We start from the raw sequence: 22,388 nt of genomic DNA, 5'->3' as shown, positions 1-22,388 counted from the left end.
ACTTCCTTCTTGCAGACACTTTCGTGACAAAAGCCTGTTTTTACCGTTTCTTCCTGCACCAGATACAAAGCAAACGTAATGGCAATATTCGCAAAAAAGCGTGGCAGACATTATTTATCGTAAATCCAGTATTGGACGCGCCGGTGCGTCCGTCGACTCAGGAGGTGGGGCTTGGCTAGCAGCTAGCTACACACGAACATCCACAGATTCCGATTCCAGTTTGTTGTCCTCGCGTATCCGGATCTCCTCAGACCGGAACAGACTCAGTCCGGACTCGTTTAGTCTCATTAATCCACAACAGTCAGTTTAGATGCAGAGAACGGGACCCAACTGCCAGCAAAATCCCAGTCCAGCTTGCACCTCTGCAGGTATAAATCCGCTAGTTTCTTAAGGTGTGTCGTGGAGGTGGGCTCTGCAGTGATTGGTTCTGGTACACACGTGGCTATGGTGGCTATGGTTGACAATGCTAGTGGAATTGTAAAGCATTTATTAAATAATTTATTAACGGTATCATTGTAGTCCAAACAAATCCGACGTTGCACACCCTTAAACCACACAGCAGCCATGTTGAAAATCTCAGGTCAGTCTGATCCTGATGTGCAGAGATATTTGAGGCACAAACACAGACAGACAGACAGAAAGAGATTTCTTGCTTTTATAGAGAGATATATGAACCATATGTTTCTTATTAATGCAAGGTTGATACAGTACTGTGGCTTTATGACCAAATAAAACATAGATATAGATTTTTTTTTTTTTATTCTTTTATGGCTTTATTGATAGTACAACTGAAGAGGGTGGCAGGAAACAGGGAGAGAGAGGGGGGAGTGATACGCAGCAAAGGGACCCATGTCGGGAGTCGAACCCGAGTCCGCTGCAAAGCCTCAGCACATGGGATGCTCGTTCTACCGACTGAGCTAAACGGCAAACAGTTTCGAAGGGAGCAGGTTGTGCATCGTGTGGTTATTCTTTTACTGAAGTAAAGTTACAAACTCTGACTTAGCTTGAGTAGCTTGTTGTCCAACTGAATTTTTTCTCTCGATGATTTCGTGACACTTTATTCCGAAAGATTAAACATAGATATAGAAATAGACTCTTACAAGCACATCCAAAATACACAAAAACACATACATTGTAAAGATCAATACATAAGAGTCAGTAAGAATCGTTTTGTTTGTTTTTCAAACATGAATTTGATTAACACACAAACATTTTATAGGGCCTCCACTGATGGCTCTCACTTCTTATGGTGCCTGTGTCCTTCTTTAGCTCATTTTCAAATTTCTGTGGTCCCAGTGGTCGTGGCATGCATGTTTCTGCTGTAGCACTCATTCATAAAGTGAATTCACAGAATGAGCTGACTTTCAACTGAATGAAGGAATATTGTTTTATGTTTGTATTTATTGAAAGGCTGTGTCAAATAGTCTATAATCTATGAATAATGAATCATCACTGCAGCTGGACTATTGGAAGACAGGGCTGTAAACAAACCGATATGTGGCTGCTTGCACAAACACACTGTTTTAACCACTTTTTTATTTATTTTGAGTCAAACACGCTACAGTGCTGTGTTGTAAGGTGTCTGCTGATGTTGCATAACTTTTGGGGTGAGATTTGGAGCATGTTAAGATGCTTAAAACACAGTGTAAAGTTCTGCCCCCATGGCTTAGCTGTCAATGCTAACTCTCCGTTCAAGGAGCCCTCTAAGGGTTGGACCAAAAATGTTCGCGTCTTCGGTACTGGCAAGTCAAGGGTAGCTTGAGCAATAAAGCTGCATGTTGAAATCGACCGAAATTATCCTTTAACCAAACAATTTGTTACAGCCGTTATTACATGGGACTTTATTTGTTACTGGCTCTGAGTGCAGGCTCAGGTCGCCATAACACCTACAGCAGTTCATAAAAACACGCCGAGAGGGGAAATGATACAGTGTTTTATGAGACAGATACGGTTAGTGTTGTCATGGTCCACTCAGAGTATCGTCATAGCGGCTTTCATAAACCTTTACAAGGATACAGTTTATTCCAGGACTATTAAATTACTCAGTTACAAGTTATTAAAAGGAGCATTCAAAGAGGTTTCTGTTTTATCTCCAGGCTCTGCTCTGTTCTGCTCAGTGGTCATTTTGCCCCCATGTCAGAGTTTTCATTGGCCCGTTGGTGACTGGATGGCCTTATTGGCTTCAGATATGCAGATCAAAGGTTTAGATATCAATTCAAACTGTACTGAAGTACAAGTAAAATTAAAGACTTGAGATATTACAGACAAAATACTATAGTGCCCCAAAAAAGACTTAATTGCAGTAATTTGCAGTAGTTGTAATTAGTTCCACCCCTACAAACACATGCCAAAACAAAGAAATCATATAGAAAAAAAAGAATAACTTTAAAAAAGTGTTTAGGGTGAATGTTAAAGGGACAGTAAGGGATTAGGAGGTCAAATGGATCATGTGTTGTAAGATTTCTGCAGAACTAAAACTAAATGCTGTTTTCCCAAAGTTAATGTTTAGCTTGCACAGCACTTTGAGCATTAGCCAATCACTCGAGCACATCAGAAAATGACTATGGGACCAGTTTCACAGGGAAGTGATGGCATGTTGCCATTAAGGACTTTTTAAGAAAAATTAACAATTCCTGCCACGACTATCTGTTAGCGATACCCACCCAGCTTTTCCACTCAAGACGCTACTGTGTGTTGAGAAGAATAACTCACCAGTGATGAATCTCAGGCTGGAATGATAAGCTGAATCTAGGGTTTTAAGACTGAAGGCAGAGGAGAGTCAGATGTGATTGCAGGGACGAATGTATGCACCAATGACCCAATATATTAGCATAATGCTGCCGTTTCAAATCCATTATTGGTTCTTTGCAGCCTGGGATAGCTTTCCTCATTGTTGTAAATCAAGGACAATTGACTGTGCTTTTGGTCACTCCATGGTTTCCGGAGTTAATAATGGCCGTCACTGAGCGAAATAAGCAGTAATGACTTTGTTTCAAACCCATTCATTTTTACATCTGTGAGTGTGAATAGTTGGATGGAAGGGCTTTTGTGCGATCATCTGCATGGGTCACATAACACAGCAGCTTCCGAATCAACCCTTGTCTTTGTCCTTATTCTGTCCAAACAGTAATTGAAACTCTATAACATGTGATATCTGTCAGCGTCAGTGCAGCCTCATTTCCTCCAGCGGGTCACTTAAGTGTAAAGTCCTCACTATCTTCCTTCAGGGAGATGGTCGCCAGTATACACTGGCCTCTAGTGGTAAAAAAGTAACACCATCACCCACCAGGGTCTTTCTCTTGGGTGAAATTCTTCAGTTTTATAATACATGTAAAAAAAAAAAAACTGTTTCACCTTGATGTTTTCTGTGTGAGTTTACACTTGAGGTTCGATGTTCTCTTTGTGAAAGAGCTGAGGTTTGAGCCATGACTGTTTTATTTTGGTTACATCTATTTACTTATAATTAATTTGATACACACAAATTCCACTACATGTTGTAGGCTATATATATATATATATATATATATATATATATATATATATATATATATATATATATATATATATGTATATGTATACATTTACTTACAAACAGCATTTCAGTATTGCATTTCAATATATACGTATACATTTACTTACAAACAGCATTTCAGTATTGCATTTCAATATTTGTATCTACCAATGCATGATATATATATATATATATATATATATATATATATATATATATGTAATTAAACTCTGTGATTTAGGGCATTTTCAGGTCATGCATTGGTAGATACAAATATTGAAATGCAACTCTGAAATGCTGTTTGTAAGTAAATGCAAAGGGATTAATTTTCATTACTCAATGATAATGTCTACAACACATACATTTAGAATAATATTAGATTTAGCTGTATTTATTTTGTGAGACGGTTACCCAGTTTGACCATCAGTGTTGTTTACTCAGTTTTACTTTCAAATACTACCACTCAGACTGAAAATGTGAACTGTTTGATGACTTGCAACTTGACTAAAACAGAAAATAAACGACTTGAGATTTTGAAGTTAAAAATTTGAGACTCATTTTATGTTTTCAGTTTAGTCTTGTCGTCTTTTTTTCAGTCTGGCCGTCAGTAGTTCACCCTTTAACAGTAATGGTGAGGACATATTTTAGATATTAAGACGTTTTTTTGTTGTTTTGTTCAGAAAAAAACAAAAACTCAATTTCTTTGTCATACATTTTGAACTGGTGAAATAAGTTGTTCAATAACATCGTTAGTTGTCAGGCATGAATACCTTTTATTTTGTCTTTATAAACGAATGGATCCTGCAGGTAAGACTGAAGTTTCCTGAGTTGGGACACAGCAACTTAGCTTGGATCTTCAATTGCCTCAACTTGACTTGATCCTTGGACTAATTGACTTTAGGCACACATCGGCCTCAGACACACAAGTTTATATTCAGCAGAGTTTTCACACTGTATTCGTCGTTTGACTGCAGGATGCCGACAAATTAATCTAACAATGCTTGGTTAAACTAAGTCGTTTTGTTTTATACAGGGGAATCCAGTTGTTCTTCTCCTCCACGAGCTGTCACAGTATGAAGGGGATTGGAGTGTCCTACCTGCACTTCCTCAGTGAGTGTCAAACAGAGATGATAAGCAAATTAATTAGGATTTAATATGATTTCATTTAATGAAATGATTCCTACACGGGGAAATGAAGGCATACAGTTAATGGCTTCTTGTGGATCTTTCCAGTCTCTCTGCCACTTACGGCCAATCGGCATCCTGGTTTTTCTTCATAGAGGAGGAAACCAGAGTCTTACTGTCTGCTCTGCTGCAGGTCCTTAACAGATATCCAGTCCAAGAGGTGAAATATCTTTCTGTAACCCTGACTATATAATGTATATGATACAGCCTGATGTATTTTTTTGCACTGATGCTCTACCCCGTGCTCCTTGTTGCAACTGACAGGAATGGTTTTTGGGTAAGCGTCTCCATGACAACGACGCCTCTATCATCCACCACTATGCCTTCTCTGAGGACCCTGCTTCCTTTGGTTACCCGGACCCTGCAGCAGGCTGGGCTGTCAGCACACTGCTGCTCCGCAGGTGTGTGTGTGCACGTGTTCCCTGATTTCTTTCTTCTTCACTGAATGGATCTAAACAGCTTAGGCACGTAAATGGGCCTTTTAGCCTTTTAAGCATTTTAGTTTGAAAACTACAGCCTAATTCTAGCATGTTTGCTCATGTGTTACTGTGTGTTGTATTCATTTGCACTGTTACTTTTAAACTAAACTAAACTAAACTGCTGAACCAAACCAGGACTTCCCTTATGCTGATTCACTGATGTACATTCTCTAATACAATGTACGGAAGCACCCACATCTGTTCTTTGCTGCTCTTACGACATCCGTCTCTTCCATGCGTTTCAGACTTGCTGAGCGGATCCAACACGAGCACCTGAAGTCCGATTTTACCATCGACCTGAAACATGAGGTACTTTAAGAACAACGCTCAGGAGTTTTATGAACATGTGTGTTATCCTCTGGCTGTTTTTCGTGTGAGGAGGTTGATTTTTATCAGGCTGTATAGAATCTGTTGAAATAAATAAAATGGAGAGACAAGTTATTTTTTTCTATGTAATAATTTTGAATTACTCCTAATATTAGAGTAAATTCAAGGTTCAAGTAAAGTTGTTTTAATTTTACTTTCCTGTCAGACCCAGTAAGGGCAATAGTTCATAATGCTGCTCCTTCTTAAAATGTGGGGAACTGATGTAATTGAAATACACAGTGTGAGTCTTTGAATTCGCTTGTAAAATTACTTGTGGGTAATACTGAGCAAATTACCATTTGACATGTTTATTATTGATAAATAAAGTTTATAGTTATAGAATGTTTGATATGTAGGTGTGTATGACTTACAGTGTGTGGGTGCAAGAGAGAGAAATATAAAGATGTCCAGAACTGCCAGAAAATAAAAAAATATCCACTGTTTGGGTAGCCAGAGTTGTTAGTTGTTGTACTTATTTGTGGTTGAATAGGCATTGATTAAGGTTTTTAGTTCATGATAGTGACTGTCAGTGCTGTAGCTGTCAGATATTAGACTTACAATTCGAAGAAAAATGATATGAAGAGTAAAAGCAAAATCATTGTTTTAAAAGTGCAATGTGTAAGATATGGGCAATTTTTTTGTTGAAATATTTAGAAAATTTACTTAAATTATTAATGGTATTTTGAGAAATAAGAGTTTTGATGTTTTGTCAGACGTCTGAAAATTGTGTAGCACAGATGCTAACCAGCTTGCCCCGGCACGTCCTGTCTCCTAATATCATTATGTATTTCAAGAGGCGACGGGCGCTATCTTTTTGGGTCCTCTGTCTATCTGTCTGTGCCATTATTGCAAATGTAATATCTCAAGAATGCCTTAGTAGCTAGGGCCACTAGCTGCCCTGCTAACTGAGCTAACAGCTAACTGACTAATGGCAGCTAGTAGCTACAGTGATAGATAGCAACAGCAAAAGCCTATAGACTTTCGAGAGGTGGCAAATTCTTACAGATTACACCTTTAACTGTCATCTCATATGGCCCACATTTGTCTTCATGTCTGTCTGTTTTTCTAGCTGGCGTTGTATATTTGGGAGGAAGGGAACGGTCCACAGCTGACAGCTGTTCCACAGTTTTGTACGGAGATGAGAGACAACTGTGCCACGACATTTACAACCTACCTGCCGAACTGTGTAAATACAACTCTTATTTATTGACATTTTCATCACTATATTTGGGTGTAATTAAACTTCAGTTCCTAAATAGTGTGCTTATGTGTGTGTGTGTGTGTGTGTGTGTGAGCATTTGTGAGCATGCATTTGTGCATATGGGCATGAGTTTTTAGCTTTTGTCAACAAACCGACAAACAGCATGAACTGTTACAGCCCAAAGGAACATTAAATATATCAACTTGGTCCTGAGGGGTGTTATAAAATGGATAATTCATGGAGGCATGACCAGAGTTTAGTTGAGGTAATTACCAAAAGATGAAAATCTAGGACATCTCCCATGGTTTCTTTAATGATCCAACAAAGACAGACTAACAAGGCAAATACATGGGTGAGAGGGCTGAGTCAGTCCGAAGGCTATACGGACACCAAGTGGGATGAAGGATCACAGCATTTGTTTGTTGAGATAAAACAAAGAGAAACACCAATGAGAATGAGAGCACATTTCAAAGTAACAGCACAATGCTCAAGAAACAAACCAGCATACGTCATAGGACAGGCATAAAATCTTAATTTTTATTCATCTGAAATAGAGAAGTAAGATTTGTTCGGCATATGTTGAACTTCCCACACCACAAAACAGTTTTTGCTGATATTACAAATATAAATAGGAGAAATATAAGTCCATCATCTCTCGCACATGTTGCATCTCACACTGTGTTTATGTTGACCTGTGCATCTTTTATTATTTCATAGCTACAATGCATCATTTCTATTTACATGAACACTGACAATTCTTTTTCCTGTCTTTATCTTTAGGGAGATCCAGTGCCGAAGAAAGACGTATTTGTCGCTGTGAAAACTTGCCAAAAATTCCACACAGAGCGAGGTGTGTTCTGCAAGCAACGTTATGTAGAAACTGGCAATTTGAGTTAGTTAGATCTGAAGAATCCTCTTGGATGAGAGTTGAAACGTCTTCAAAATTCTTTCCAACTGGAGGTCATGTTCTTGGTCATGTAAAATGGCATTAAAAGGAAATGATCACGTAAAATACAAATACCTCAATATGCGTCTGCACAGTACTCGGGAAACTGCCTTAGTACTTTCCACCACTGATATTCTGCTACATTATTATTACAAAAAGAATCTGAAGACATCTACTGACCAGCTTTATGCAAGCTGAACTTAAACAAATGCGTTAACTCTTAACAAACATCAATCATCTACTATTTGTACTTTTGAGATACAAGTTTGAAGGGTCAAAATGAACTCTTTCTGTCCATGTTTATCTCAAAAAATGTAAATTAGATGTTAATTACAGGCCATTAAGCTGCAGAAGTTTGACTACAGTTGCTGCTTCTTTTGTGTACTGCCACTTGTTTAACAGTCCGCTGGTCATTCAGTCCGAGTTGACCTGTCAGGTAAAAAAAAAATACCTGTTTAAATTCATAAACTCATCTCGACTAAGTGCGGAAATTGCCACAGTTTGAGTAATTATCCAAAACACTGACATCTGTTTTCAGGGTCTAAATGAGCCAGTAGTTACTGACTATTTAAAAGCAATCGGCAGAATGCGGAGTAGAGAAACCAATGTGTGATTAACTCTGCTGTTACTTTAAATTCAGATTAAATTCAGAATTGCAAAAAAACCGACACAGTAGTCTACTCTTTATAATCCATCAGTTAGAGGTTTTCTTTGAGACTACATTAATATAGGATTGATCCCACTTGTCATGGATAGAAAAATAATTATGTGAGATCATGACTGTTAGTTTTTAGTTTTAGTGTATAAGCTGCATGTCAGCATACGGTGAGTGTATTTATCCAGTGTCTTGTTCAAATACAGTCTAATCCCCCCCCACCCCCCCAAAATGTCAAGAGCTCTGAATGTGTGGCATTAATCCCTCCGTCCTTTGTCCCTCACAGTGCCAGTGGTGAAAGCAACCTGGGAGAAAGACGCTGGGTTTTTAGAGTTTTACAGCGATGTCCTTGATGCCTCCATACCCACAATCAGCCTGGGAGTGCCCAATACTGAGAGAGGTGAGCTGATCAGAAGCAGTGTTACAGTGTTCCTGCACTGATTCCTGCAGGGCAGACAGAGAACATGTTGGTGGTATTAAATCACCGAGCTGGAGGAAGTGTAAAAGGTTGTCGCCTGAACCCATCGCAGCCCTGACCGGAGTAAGTTTGCTTAAAAATAGGTGGATGGATGTTAAAAGACAAGCTTCCAGCAGGTAATGTGCAGAATCTCACAGGGTAGACTCTTGAGATTTTAAGCCAAGCTTGCGGCTAAGCTCCATGGCTGGTAACAAAGAACAAAGAAGCTGATGGTACCGCAGGTCAGTCAGTCTACCTCCGTGCTCCAGACTGAAATATCTCATCATTCTGCCCATTCATGCTCCAAGAGATCCCCAGAGGTTGACATCTTCGGTTTTTGTGTGGATTGCTTTGAAATCTACCACAAACATTCAAGGTACATAGAGTATACATCTTATTGACCTTGATGATCCCCTTTTGATCGAGTACCATCATTATGTACCCCGTCTACCTTCTACATGTAGAAGGGGCCTTTGACACTGTATATAAGCAGCATTCTAATGAATATGTCCCTTAACCACTGAAATAATGAACACACCTGGAAACCATCTTGTAATTTTAAGAAGTAATCTGCTACTTTAATTATGAGGCAAATATAAACAAAAATATTAATTTAAACTTTGAGTGTCATATCACAGGCTTTCCCTTCAGACCGCTACCTGATTGTAGTCTCTCCTTTACAGTTTGGAAACAGTCCAGGCGAAGCCAGGTGCAGAGCTGGGTTAGCTAGCTGCAGCTACAGTCCCTTCAAATTGCTAATTGCCAACTCAGTTAACGAGCAGCTGCTTGCAGTTAACAGCACAACAAATTGAGGGTGGAATCTTTCTGTTTCTCAAAATAGCATGTCCTTTTGCAGGTTATCTATTTTTTCCTTACACACATGCTCTCTCTGCATGTCCCTGCACGTTGGTTAGTTGATAGGCAAACCCATGTGACTCAAATCATTTCTCCAGAAAGATATATCACTCTGAATTTTACAACACAATGACAAATGTATTTAAACCGCTTTTATTAAATCAATCCTATTTATTTATTTGTTTATTATGGACAACTATTTATTTGGTCATGTTTTTCACTTGGCTACAATAAGGCTAAAATTCTAATCCATCCAGTACTTTGATTTATGACCAAGTACCTGCAGATAATAATACAATTCTCATCAGCCTCAGTTGTACTTTACTTACTTACTGTTTAGGGCTTATTAGACGATGTTAGCATGCTAACATGCTACAATGATGGTAAACATGTTATAGATATTAACATTTTATAAACAGGATGATGCTAACTTTCAGGTCATGACGATTTTCAGAAAAGTACATCATCTCTAGCTCCTCCCTCACGTTAATGAATGTGGCCACTGCTGCTTCATGTTTTTCCCACACTTTCTGTCTCTCTGCAGGACATTGTGGAAAGACATTTGCCATCTTGAGACGGTTCCTGAGCAAAGCTGTGCCAAAGGCCGACTGGCTGGTCATTGTTGATGATGATACACTCATCAGGTAACTGTGAGAAGTTTTTGTTGTAAAATGCTAATTTTAGTATGTCAAAGCGTCGACTTTCAAATCTATTTTTACTGAATTTATTCTTTTCTAAAGATTTTACAAACATCAACTCTGGTGTGTTCACTTTCTGGCTGATTCTAACTCCTAACTTCTAAGTCCTATGAAAACTTTATTGAGGCAAAATAAGCTAAGAATCCTCCGTGTTTTTGGTGTCTTCACACACTACAGTCTTTGGTCTGTTGGTTTTTGTCCGTCTAGCCTACCAAGGTTGCGGCGACTGCTGCGTTGCTATGACCCAAAGGAAGCCGTGAGCCTGGGGGAGAGATACGGCTATGGCCTGGTTCAGAACGGATACAGCTACGCCACCGGAGGAGGAGGGTGAGGCTGAGGGGTGAAGGGAATCTCAGTGTTATGGCCTGTTCAGACAGAAAGGGAAGTGACTTTTTGCTTGGCATCATTTGCTTGAATTAGACCTTTAGGTAACGACAGACACACCAATCAAGTCTTTGTTAATTGTCAATGTAACAGCTCTACAATTATTAGCTAAACATCAACTGCCACTGCCGACTGTTACATTTGTGGGAGTTTGCAAAGCTCCCACGAATATTGCCTGCCTTTGAAAACAATTTGACATAGTGGTCATACCATGTTATTACTATGTCACGGGATGTACTCTGGACAAAAATGACTTTTTCCTGGTTGTGAAAGAAGTAGCTGGAAAACTTTTTTTACAACAACTACACACATGCACGTAAATCTTGCACTTTATATATTTTTGGGCACTTCATTCCTAATTAATAATATTATCTTTTTGCATTTCTGCTTTTAGGATGGTGCTAAGTAGGGTGGCTGTGTCCAGGCTAGTTACCAGTGGTTGTAGCTGCTATAGCGACGATGCTCCTGATGACATGGTGCTGGGCAGGTGCTTCACTGCCCTGGGTGTTCCCATCACACACAGTCCACTGTTCCACCAGGTAAGAAAAAGATTCACACACACCAATACATGGTCTTAATATAATTGTAAGAACCTCCTTGTCTATCCTTGAAGTACATTTGCTTCTCAAACCAAATATGTTGAAATTCACTAAAATTGTGTTGTCGATCACATTTAGTTTACAGGTCCTGTAGATTTCTATAATTTCCTCTAAAGGAAACTAACATGTAACTTTAAACTCAAAGAACACATCTTAGAAAGAAGTGTATAACTTGGTACCGGTATGTAACAGGAACGTTGGAAACTTTCCTGTTACATACCATACCAAGCTACACACTTATTTCTAAGATGTGTTCTTTGAGTTTACAGTTAAAACTTGAACATGAAGAATGTACCTTTAAATAATGAAACAATGTTTACTTGTGCAGCCGTCCTTTCTGGCCGATTCTTCTAGAAATCATCAGTTGTGCATGAACTCAACACAACTAAGTGTCTCGGTACCTTGTCTCTCATCTCCTCGTGATAATTGCCAAATTCGATTGTCTTTCTGGGGAACTCCAAAGGAGTGAGTTAGGAAATTACAGAGCAATAAAGTAGGTGATGCAGGCTGACCTGAATGTTAGAAAGGAGCTTTTCTCCATCTGAAAAACACTTAAATTAAAATATCAGCCTCAAATAAAGGAGAAAATCCAACTTTGGAAAAGGTCAGTTTATGACGTTGATTGTTATTCTCAAAAAGGAGCTTGGGACCATTAATTGGAACAGTGTGACAGGGTTCACTCATGGCCAAACACAGTAGATTTACTGCCATAAGTTGTTGAAGACTTTGGTTATAGAGGGGCAATTTCAGATAGTCTTCTTCTAAGATATTGTTTTCCCTTTTGATATGGAGGAAGACCTTCCTAGAAAAAAAGAAAGCCGAGACAAATGAACTCTTTGACCCCAAACTCCTTTGTTTCAGCTGTTAACTTCTTGTCAAACATTGAGCAGTATTTATGAGGCAAAACTGACACATTTCTCCCATGCAGCAACGTGATCAGCATGCCATCATTTATGACAGTCATGATCACTGGTGTGCTGTTGTTTGTGGTTTTTCTAAAACATGACGGAGCAAATCACAGTGGAAACTGGTTGGAGACACTGCTTTCCATGACTCTGGCTTTTTACTGTGCAGAGATTTAATAATTCACATTTATGTTATTAATTTAATTATATATTACATGACAGAAGTAAATTTACTGCTGCCACGCAAAATATGTAGTTGTATGCTGACGCTGTGGGTAACCTTCTGCCAAAGAACATCTTGTTTTTTATAGGGCTACACAAATTCCACTGATGACCTTTAGTGGTTGTTTGTACTATACAGAGGCGTGGGTGTGATTAGTGCGATATGTGAAGGTGCACACTAATACAGCTTAGTGGTGGCAATAACATGCATGGAAGCTGCTGTAATAGCAAGGAAAGTCAGAGTGAAATTAAAATGTCACATAAAAGCAGAGGTGGCAGTAGTGCACACATTCTTTATTCCAGTAGAAGTACAGATACTTGTGTAAAAAAAAGACTCCTGTAGAAGCACTGATTCAAGTTCTTCACTCAAGTAAAAGTAAGATGGTACAAAAGAAAGTTCAGGCTCTGAAATGTACTCAAAGTGTAAAAGTGTCCCTCTGAAGGACATTTCTACCTGCCATTTCTGTGCATAGCCTAGTGAACCTCACATCACATTAATATAATTCAGGTATAAACCTTAAAGGTGGGGTCGGTAGGACTAGTCTGAGCTGAAAGATAACTGTTGAGTCCCATTCCAAGGACGTCAAATACAGACATTTTGTGATGGTGAAGCGTCCCGAGCACAGCGAAATAATGAGAAAATTAAAAAAAATATAGGCAGAGGGCTGCATTGTCTGTACAGATACAAGGCGCTTACATGCCCTCTCTCCCCATTCGAGTCTCCTTCTCTTTTTATTTCCGTCTTGTTATGTCTTTTATGACATTTCGCATTGTCCTTCTCTCGAACGAGATACGTGCTGATTGGTTGAAATCAGTCCTGTGATGTTGGGAAGGCGGCGTGCTTTGACGCAAAATAAATATGACTAGTGATTCCCCCGAATGTATTAAAACTAAAGTAACAATCACGTTTTGAAAATATAGGGAGCAGAAAGTACAGATGTTTGTGTTAAAATGTAAGGAGTAAAAAATAAAAAGTTGTTAGAAAAATCTCAAAGTACAGATACCTGAAAAATACAGTAATTAAGTATTTGTGCTTCATGTCTGTTTTGTCATCCGTTTTAATGTCTGTCTGTCTCACCCTGTTGGTCTCTGCGACAGAAGCCACTAAATCAGCCAAAAGGACACCAAGTGATGGTGGAAGCCACAGTCTATGATGGTGGAAGCCACAGTCTATGCAACTTTTATTGAGTTTCAGATGATGCTCTTTTCATGCTTGTCTCAAAGTGTACACTGTAAAAGGAAGACTTCCCTATAGCAGTCAAATTGTTTCCTGCAGCGGGAATCCCTGGAGCACATCGTACACAAATAAAGCTGCCGCGTATTTTGGCAAACAAACACACAACAGTTGAACCACTTGTTCTTGTTATTTTAGGCCAGACCTGATGACTACTCTGAGTCACTGATCTCCATGCAACAGGCCATCTCCTTCCACAAGCACTGGAACATAAATCCCGTGGCTGTCTACAAACAATGGCTGCAGGACACAAACCCACGGGACGAACTGTAGGAACATTGTGTGTATACGGTATGTGACGCTTGCCGACCTTTAGACAAAGATCAAATCTATATTTGCTCAGTAGCCCAGGCAACATGCCCTGAAACATAACTAATAAAAGCCTTGATTCCTGCACTGATAATATTTTTCTTATATCAACTAATTACATTTCAATTAAATCAAATGACTGTGAGTTGGGTGACTGAGAATGGACACCCAAGTCTGCGGCTGCACAATAATCTGCTTAGCCCCATTTAGATTGTCCAGTTGATGATGGTGCACACGCTGGATCAAGTCAGAACAATGGAACTCCACTGAAATGCAGAGACAGCTTGCTGACTGGATGCTTATGATTCTTTGACCTCTGCTGGATGTGTGGGTATATATTTGTTTGTTAACATGTATGTGTCTCCACAGCACTGTGTAAGTTCTTGGGAATGTATGGCTGCACCTACTATTGTAAAACACTATAGCTTGTTTTTATTTCTTTTAACCAATCACTATCGTCTTCAGCAGCTTAAAGTCTAGCATGCAGCGGCAGTGCCTCTTCAAAAGAGGCGTTGGGGCGGAATTCGTTTTGCGCATGGGAAGGCGAGGCCTGAAAATAAAATGGCTAAATTTGTGCAAAAGAAAAGCAAATAACTGCTAGTTTGTTTAGCTTTGAACCGTTAGCGACTAGTTTAGGGTATCTTGCCCTTTTAAGTGTGCAGGTTGCTAGCTCAGAAGTTACTATTGGTGTTTTCTGTAGAGATTTTGAAAATGCTAACACACAAATGGCCAAAGGGGAGGAGAATGCCAAATGAAATAGTTGCCTTAATTGACTATGTCGGACTGACATGTTAGCTGCAACAGTTGTATAGGCATTGATTTATAATAGAACCAGATACTGAGCCTAAAGGTGGCACCTGTTCTGTCAAACAGCTGCTTGAATGGCACATACGCCATGTTTACCATGTTTACTTCCTGGTTATGTGGCCAACTAAATATGAATATAGGCCAGACCACGAGTTTCCGCCGGGCCCAAAGACTTTACATTATGATTACGTCAAATGCATCAAAGACTAAATAGAGAAGTCATAATTGACCTTGATTCCAGTTCGAGGTGTCCAGTGAACAGTTTCTTTTGTCATAGTGGTCTGTGGGGAAAACGCTTGTCACACCGCAGGGGAATTTTCTGCTGCAATACTGTGAGTGGCCACTGAGGGCGATGCTGTATACAGCACTTGTATTGATGTGTATTAGCCATAAATATCAGGATGGTTGTTTGTGCTGACGGCCTGTTTAAAGTTTTTCCTGCCCTGTAGTGGCCAAAGATTTCCGTAACACGGCTTTGATTTTTTAAAGCTGCTGAAATCCTCCCTTGTAGAGAATGTCTACAACCAAGCACGTGGACCTGCAGGCCTTGGAGCTGAAAATGCTAATGTCGGCATGCCAATATGCTCCCAGTGACATGCAGGTTACCATACATTCATTTGTGTATTGGGAAAGCTCTGGTCCAACTAACTGACTGCACTGCTGGCGTTGCCAAAGATTGGAAACTGCAAATTTCTTTAGAAGCTAAAGGAATTTCACTTGACACTCTCAGCTTTATTCCTGTGTTGCAGCCCTTATAGGGATTGTATCAGACCACACACTGATGTGAGTGTGTCACTGCTGTCACTTTACCCCCACCCAACTTGAACAAAACCCAAAACAAAGATGTTTGATTGATTTAAAAAAGATCATGTGGTATGTATTTGTTATAATGTCAATTTGTTTGTCATTGGGGTGAATTAAAAATGTTAATGACCTGTGTTCTATTAGGCAAGTGCCAGCCAGGGTTTGTTTTATTTTATTTATTTATCCAGTTAAGTCTCTTCAGGGTGGAGACCTGGCCATGACTGCAACACAAAATGTTGAAGACAAAACAATACAAAATAAGGAAACAGCTAAAATAAAATACAAAAAAACAGGTAACAGCACAAAGACGGCTAAAATAATCTAAGAATATAGACATGACAATGGAGTCATTTACCATAGAATTTACAATCCTCTTGATTTTTGTCAGAAATATCAGATTCCTCAATTTAAGCTTCATTTTAACTGCCTAACAGATAATAATACCATGAAGATATTAATTTCAGCAATATTTTTCAAATGTAATTTGTGTTCATTCCACTTTCAGACAAACGCATGTTTTAATGTCAATAGTAATTTTTGAAAATATATAAGTTAGATTTCCCAAAATGTTGACCCATTCCTTCAAATTTAATTTTTTTATATTTGGAGTATCTCTGAAATGTGTGTGTTCATGTTTTTTTTAATAAAGTTGAATGAATATGATTGTTTGAATGAGTCTCTGATGGAGGAATTTTCAATAGAACAGAATTGTACTTTTGATCTGTGAACAACAAAACTGTGCGTATGTGTCAGTTTGGATGGCGAGCCTGTACTAAAATGCCATTCTGCAGCTGTTTGTTTTGAATATATGAATGTTTGCTCGTACCCGCTTTAAACCTGTTATTTCCTTAAATCACTAGAGACTTTTTTAATCATTTGAAAATAAAGTGTTCACTGGATTGAACAAAACTGGTATGCATTTTGGGTTTTCTGTACTAAAGCAGACTATGTGAAGGAGACATGAGAGGTGGGAATCGAATGCTGTAGGACAAACAGTCAGTCTTCTTCTGCTTTAATTTACACACAGACCCCACATTCTACACTATACTACTACAGCGAACAAGTGATACAAATTATTTTATGCAAAGTCGTAGTTAACAAAATTCTATTGCTATATTGGCAAAAAACACATTTTTGTTAGTGTTTGTAAATGGTGAGTTTTGTCCCTTTCAAATGTTTCAGAATTAGAATCAGAATTCCTTTATTTGTCCCCCAAATGGGGAAAACCCTGCATCACAGCAGCCACAGGACACTAAATTACATTAAACAGTAATAATATTAAAAAGAATAAACAATATAATAGAAAGGTAAGAAATAGACTTGTATATACATAATATGTGCACTTGTTCACTTACATCTCTTTTCATTTCTTCAGCTCCAGACTGAAATAGATTATTTTCCAACTTCTGATAATGATTGCATTTGTACAAAGAAGGCTTATAGGTCCATAATTAACCTCGCATTCATGACTTTACAAGAGGCTCATCTTCTTCCTTTCTCTGCCTCAGCCTGTGTGTTTCTTGTCCTTATTTTTCCCAATTTGTCACCGTCACTGAGGACAGAACCCCAGAAGTTGTCTAGTGCCTCATCATCATGTCACTGTGACATTCGTTACTGTAGCAACGGGGGCGTTGACTGTCCAAAGTGACTGCCTTCTCTCTGTAGGCTTTGTATGATACCAGGCAGATGACACACTGTAAAAAGAATATATATATATTCAGCATGCATCCTCGCAGAAATTACTCCAGGGAATGCTCATTGAATTGTTACCATTATCTGTTTAATTGGCATGTGCTTTTTTTGTTTTTTTACATAAAATGTACTTCTGTATGAGGATGATAAAAAATCTTTAAAAAAATATTTAAAGTGAGGGTGATTGATGGTTTAATTGCTCTCTTTTACTCTGAGAAATTACATGTCATTCATCATTCTGTAATTTCCCAGCTTGAGATCAATAAAGTCTATCTAGATCTATCTATCTATCTATCTATCTATCTATCTATCTATCTATCTATCTATCTATCTATCTATCTATCTATCTATCTGTCTGTCTATCAGGATGCAGCCGCAGGGATATAGCACTCGTCCTTTTTCATGTGTAAATGTTACATTACGAACTACGCAGCAATGGATCACTCTGTTCCTCTCACATCACACACTCATGCACACATACACACACATGCCTGCCCCAAAGCTTTCTCTTGCTTCCTTCCAGCTCTCCTAAATCAAACAGATGGAACTTGGGAAGTCAAGAGTCGGCAGCAGCCGAACTTGTGGATGTACCTCTGCCTCCACCGCTCTGCTGTTTGTTCAAATCTCTGACAAGGACAGTAAATCAGATTAAGTCAGCACAAAGACACTTCTTATTAGTTTGCCTCAAGCATCTTCTAAATCAAGGTTAGAGTTAGTCATGGTTGCATTTATTATGTTGCTTATTACTGCATGTCACATGTTCTTTATGCTGCTGGCCTTACTGTCTCTGTTTTCTTTGGCTTTTAATTCTTTTCAGATTAGATCTATTCCTGAAAGGAAATGGACGCGGTTAATCAATGCTGCCTCAGGGAGCAGTGCCAGAACCCCAATCTTGATCATCCATTCTCAGTCTGTCTTCAGGCAAGCCAAAATACTTCACAAGATATACCCACGTTTCTCTCAAATATTCTGTGGATGTTGGTCCCAGGGGTTGAATCCACTCCAAAAATGTCCATTTCCCACACAAAAAGTAACCAAATGTAATGTGCGCATTGCCATAAAAATATGCTGGCCTCTGTCTCTTGAAGACGACGTCAGAAAAATACACATAGTTGGTTATTTACAATGCCTGACACAATTACCATTACAGGTGCAATTACCATTATTTTTTGCTGTATCATAACACATGGTGGTGGGTGAGGAATTCTAGCTGGGTCGTCTTTATACAATACTTTCTTTCAATTGCATATGTGAAGCTGTGCGGCTGATTTTAAGTTTCCAGCTGTCATTTTCAAAGAGGAACTCTCTACTAAAGTCAAAATCTTCACTTGATACGCATTAAATACCCACTTAATTCATGGCTTTTGGCTACATTATGATGCTAAGTCAGCATCCTGAGCAGAGGAGGAAAACAAGAGAACAAGCTTTTAGGATCACACACTGGAGTGTTTGTGGAATGAAATGCCATCTAGATTTATAGTGGTAGGCTACGTTTTCTGGAGCGTAGAACTTCCCTAAATCCAGTTAAGGACAGAGAAGACAACACTGTGGACAGGCCACGATGAAGAGTTTAACCTCAGTAAATATTGTCACATGAAAAGCTTTTAAGAAGAAGCTTGGTCACGTCGCTACTGTGGGCAGGATTTTAGCTGATAAACAAAACCAATTTCAAATATGGTGACTTTAAAAAAAAGCAAACAACACACCTCATTATCTTCGCCACAGTATTAAATTTGAGCCTTGCCTTCAGGGCTTGTCAAATGAGTGCACAAGTCCTGACCTCAAGTTACGACCTGATTTATATTATTTATATTCTCAAAGCCTTGGAAATTCAAATCAATGCGGCTGTTATCATCACCCATAAAGGCTTTTCTGCAGCTTCTTTCAGCTCCGTTTTATTAGCTCGTCTGCTTGTGTGTACGTTAGGTGTATTGGAGTGTGACGCATTTTGTTTTTATGGGGAAAGCAGACTCCTACCTACTGTGTTTGTTAATCACTGAGATGTAGCTAAGTAAGACCTAGCTTTTATCCACAGAAGATGACATAGATGACAGAAGGTCACAACTATTATTTCTTCACATTCTGATGATATTTTTAGTCGAGTTTTGAATGATTTCATACATGTTCTTACATATTGCACCCTTAAAACTCTTGCTCTGCTCTGCTGTGTCTATAGTACTTGTAGTACTTGTGTTGTACTCCTACTTATTCTCAGTAGATTAATACTGCCAAAAGTGTAATGTCATTCGCCCATACTCTGTTTCAATCATGATTTTCTACGCTTTGGAATTGAGGATTTCTCTCACATTTTTAAAGAGAGAGCTGTCTTTCTTTTCAGACACGGCCCATTCGAGTCACTTTTTTTTGGCCTAGTTTGGGAGTAGAGGAGAAGAGGGTCTTATTAATCTGTATAAATGATTCATTAAGTGCTAAAGCTGCTTCAAAGAGACGTCGGAGTGCATTTTGTAATGCTCTCAAGTGTTTGTTTTATCGCAGCATTTAAAGCTTTGATGCGTACCAGAGGGATCATTTATTCATTGATCGCCAAGCACACACAGATCACCTCAAAGATATAACCCACAGTGCCAGTGACTTACTTCCAATCTCAATTTTATGACTGCCACACGAAGCTGCTGACGGGCTGATTTATTTATTTTCTGCGAGACATTATTCATTAACCGGCAAACTGTTTATTTTCCTGACACCGTGTGAGAAGGCATTGCTGTAAGATACCGCTGGCTCCTGATTTGATTCTTCTCTTGAGAATTGTGCTATATACGTCTTAAAGTTGTATCTCTAAGCAAACAGCTTTGATCTTGTTGTAATAAGTTAAAGATATTTACTCTACTCATCCTGGGATTTATGATTGCGCACAAAAATGGACTGTAAGGATTTAACGAGGGAACAAAACCTGATTGCCATCCTGCTGCAGGTGAGCGTGTATCAGGAGCTCCAGTAAGCAGGAAGCACTGCCCAGCCTCAGAGCAGACTGGGTAAGAGGCAGGTGCTAAACCAGAGCATTTCAGACAGAGAGGGAATACAGGCCTTCAGCTACTGGACTGAATGAGAAAACTGATGTGTTTTTTAAGCCTTGAAGCATGTAAACCTATTCTAGTAGTTACACAAAATAAAATTATGAACCTGAAGAGGGCATAATATGGGGAATTTAATATAAAATCATTGGTTTAACTGCTGTTACAATAAGGTGCATTATAAATGCACAGGCAAGGACTGAAAACTTCTAAAAGAGAGAAAGCATTATTTCATACAGTAATAAAAAAGCATGAAATCATGTCAAAGCAAATTGGCAATAAAAAAAAATGTTCAAAAGTATCCTCTTCCCGTAAAATTTGAATTAAATGAAGGTTAAATCCTTTTTACGACATGATAGCTCAGACATTTTTATATTGTGCAATTCGCTCAGCCAGCATAAGGGCTAATGTGGTGCCTCCTCTGTAAGTTGTTTTTCTAATTCAAGATGTGGAATGACTTGGCATCAGAAACAAGCCTTCAGTCAGAAGATCTTTTTCTGCTTTGGCCTGTGACTAACTGAAGCAGAAGCAGAAGAGGCACGTCATCACAAACCAAACAAATTTAATCATTTATGTTAAGAAACCAATGACCTGCGCTCCCCAGTTCACAGTTTATTCAGTGAAAACAGGTGGTGGTGTCTGCCAAGTGCTCAATATGTGTCTTTTAGATCAACTGGTCCAGTGTCAAAGTGGGCTTTTCTGTTTAACTGATTTCCACAAATACGAGGGAAAAGACGGGACTGACCAACATCTCCGAGTCTAAACACAGCTCTCATTAGTCAGTGTGGTTGTTAAATTTTAAATATGCTTTCCGTCTTGCTGATCCTGTCTGCTCTCCTGGCTGGCCTGCATAAAAAAAACAGGCGTTTCCCCCTTCATCCTTTCTCGGCACTTCCTTGTTTTGTTGGCACAAAGCTGAGGCCGAAGAGGGCTCCTGTGGCATTCAGATCCTGCTCTGTAACCAAAGAGACGGTGACAAGTTGATGTCTCACAGACGGAGCCATTTAGTCCAAGTGAGGCAAACAAGAACGATGCAGATGGTGTGCGGGGAGGAAGGCGCGCACACGCACCTGAATGACAGACACACAGGACAGGAGCCATCTTGCTGGTCTGGTCTAATAAAATGAGCATGAGCTGAGAGCTAGTTTGCTACTGCTTTTCCACAGTAAACAAACCTTTCTGCAGCAGGTATCAGAAAAAATATTTCCTTTATGGTTTTGCACAAGATTTTCTGACAAAGATTGATTGTACAAATATCATTAAAAGGTTTGCTCAAAGACTCAACTGGGTGCCTCATTTATAACTGCTGTGTGTGCACAAAACGGGGCTTGAAAGAGGCGCACCCAAACTTAAAGGGAGAATGAGCACAAACATAGCATATTGTTTCCCCTTGTTTCCCGTGATAACAAGTTAGATTGCATTTGTTTCCTCAAGATCATGAGTTATTTATGTCATTAGCACAGGATTACAAAATAAGATAATCCGTTATCACAAGAAAATAAAAGGTTATTCCCTTTTATTTGATGTAGCATTTGATCATCCTTGACATGCCAGTGTGCATATGGCGTCTTAACAAGTGTTAAAGGCAAAGATTAATCAAAAGTTGACGTGGTTTGCTTGAAACTCCCCGAATCCTCCCCACAGAGCGGAGCGTACGTAATGGTCCACTCTTATGACTCTTATGAAGTCGTTCTACGCATGATGGATTATCTCATTATCTCATGAAAACAACATTTTGGCTTTATGAATAACGTTTTTCCCTTGAAGGAAGGAGTCTCAATTTTAACGAGAAAACCTAATAATTATCGGAATTTTCATTGAATTTTTTTTTACCAGGGGCAGCTGTTAGAACAAGGACGCCTTCTGAGTACGGTCCCTGGATCTAATGTAAGTCAGTTACAGCGTGTTCTTTCAGAACGCTTCAGCTACCTAACATTAACCTGATATGACAATCTCTTCTCTCACAGCTGGCCGGTGGCTGGTGCCGAGACCCTCCCACACTACAGTCTTTCAGAGGCTGTAGCGGGCAGAAACTAGACCACATAAG

At 39.1% G+C, this 22,388-nt stretch overlaps 1 protein-coding gene across 1 annotated transcript in view; it reads left to right on the top strand.

The window, feature by feature from the left end:
- Positions 1–16,532, top strand: part of b3glctb (beta 3-glucosyltransferase b) — a 33,107-nt gene extending 16,575 nt beyond the window's left edge. The window contains exons 5-15 of the mRNA XM_030438319.1: positions 4,545–4,621; positions 4,745–4,856; positions 4,961–5,097; positions 5,421–5,484; positions 6,611–6,727; positions 7,523–7,592; positions 8,630–8,743; positions 10,200–10,299; positions 10,561–10,680; positions 11,132–11,276; positions 13,836–16,532. Coding sequence (XP_030294179.1) covers positions 4,545–4,621; positions 4,745–4,856; positions 4,961–5,097; positions 5,421–5,484; positions 6,611–6,727; positions 7,523–7,592; positions 8,630–8,743; positions 10,200–10,299; positions 10,561–10,680; positions 11,132–11,276; positions 13,836–13,970 — 1,191 coding nt within the window. The 3' untranslated portion in view covers positions 13,971–16,532. The remainder of the gene's footprint in view (positions 1–4,544; positions 4,622–4,744; positions 4,857–4,960; positions 5,098–5,420; positions 5,485–6,610; positions 6,728–7,522; positions 7,593–8,629; positions 8,744–10,199; positions 10,300–10,560; positions 10,681–11,131; positions 11,277–13,835) is intronic.
- The last annotated feature ends 5,856 nt before the right edge of the window (positions 16,533–22,388 follow it).

Source organism: Sparus aurata, chromosome 13 (assembly GCF_900880675.1).
Source record: "Sparus aurata chromosome 13, fSpaAur1.1, whole genome shotgun sequence".
Taxonomy (NCBI): domain Eukaryota; kingdom Metazoa; phylum Chordata; class Actinopteri; order Spariformes; family Sparidae; genus Sparus; species Sparus aurata.
The sequence above is the reverse complement of the archived record's forward strand: the minus strand, read 5'-3'. Positions and strand labels throughout refer to the sequence as shown.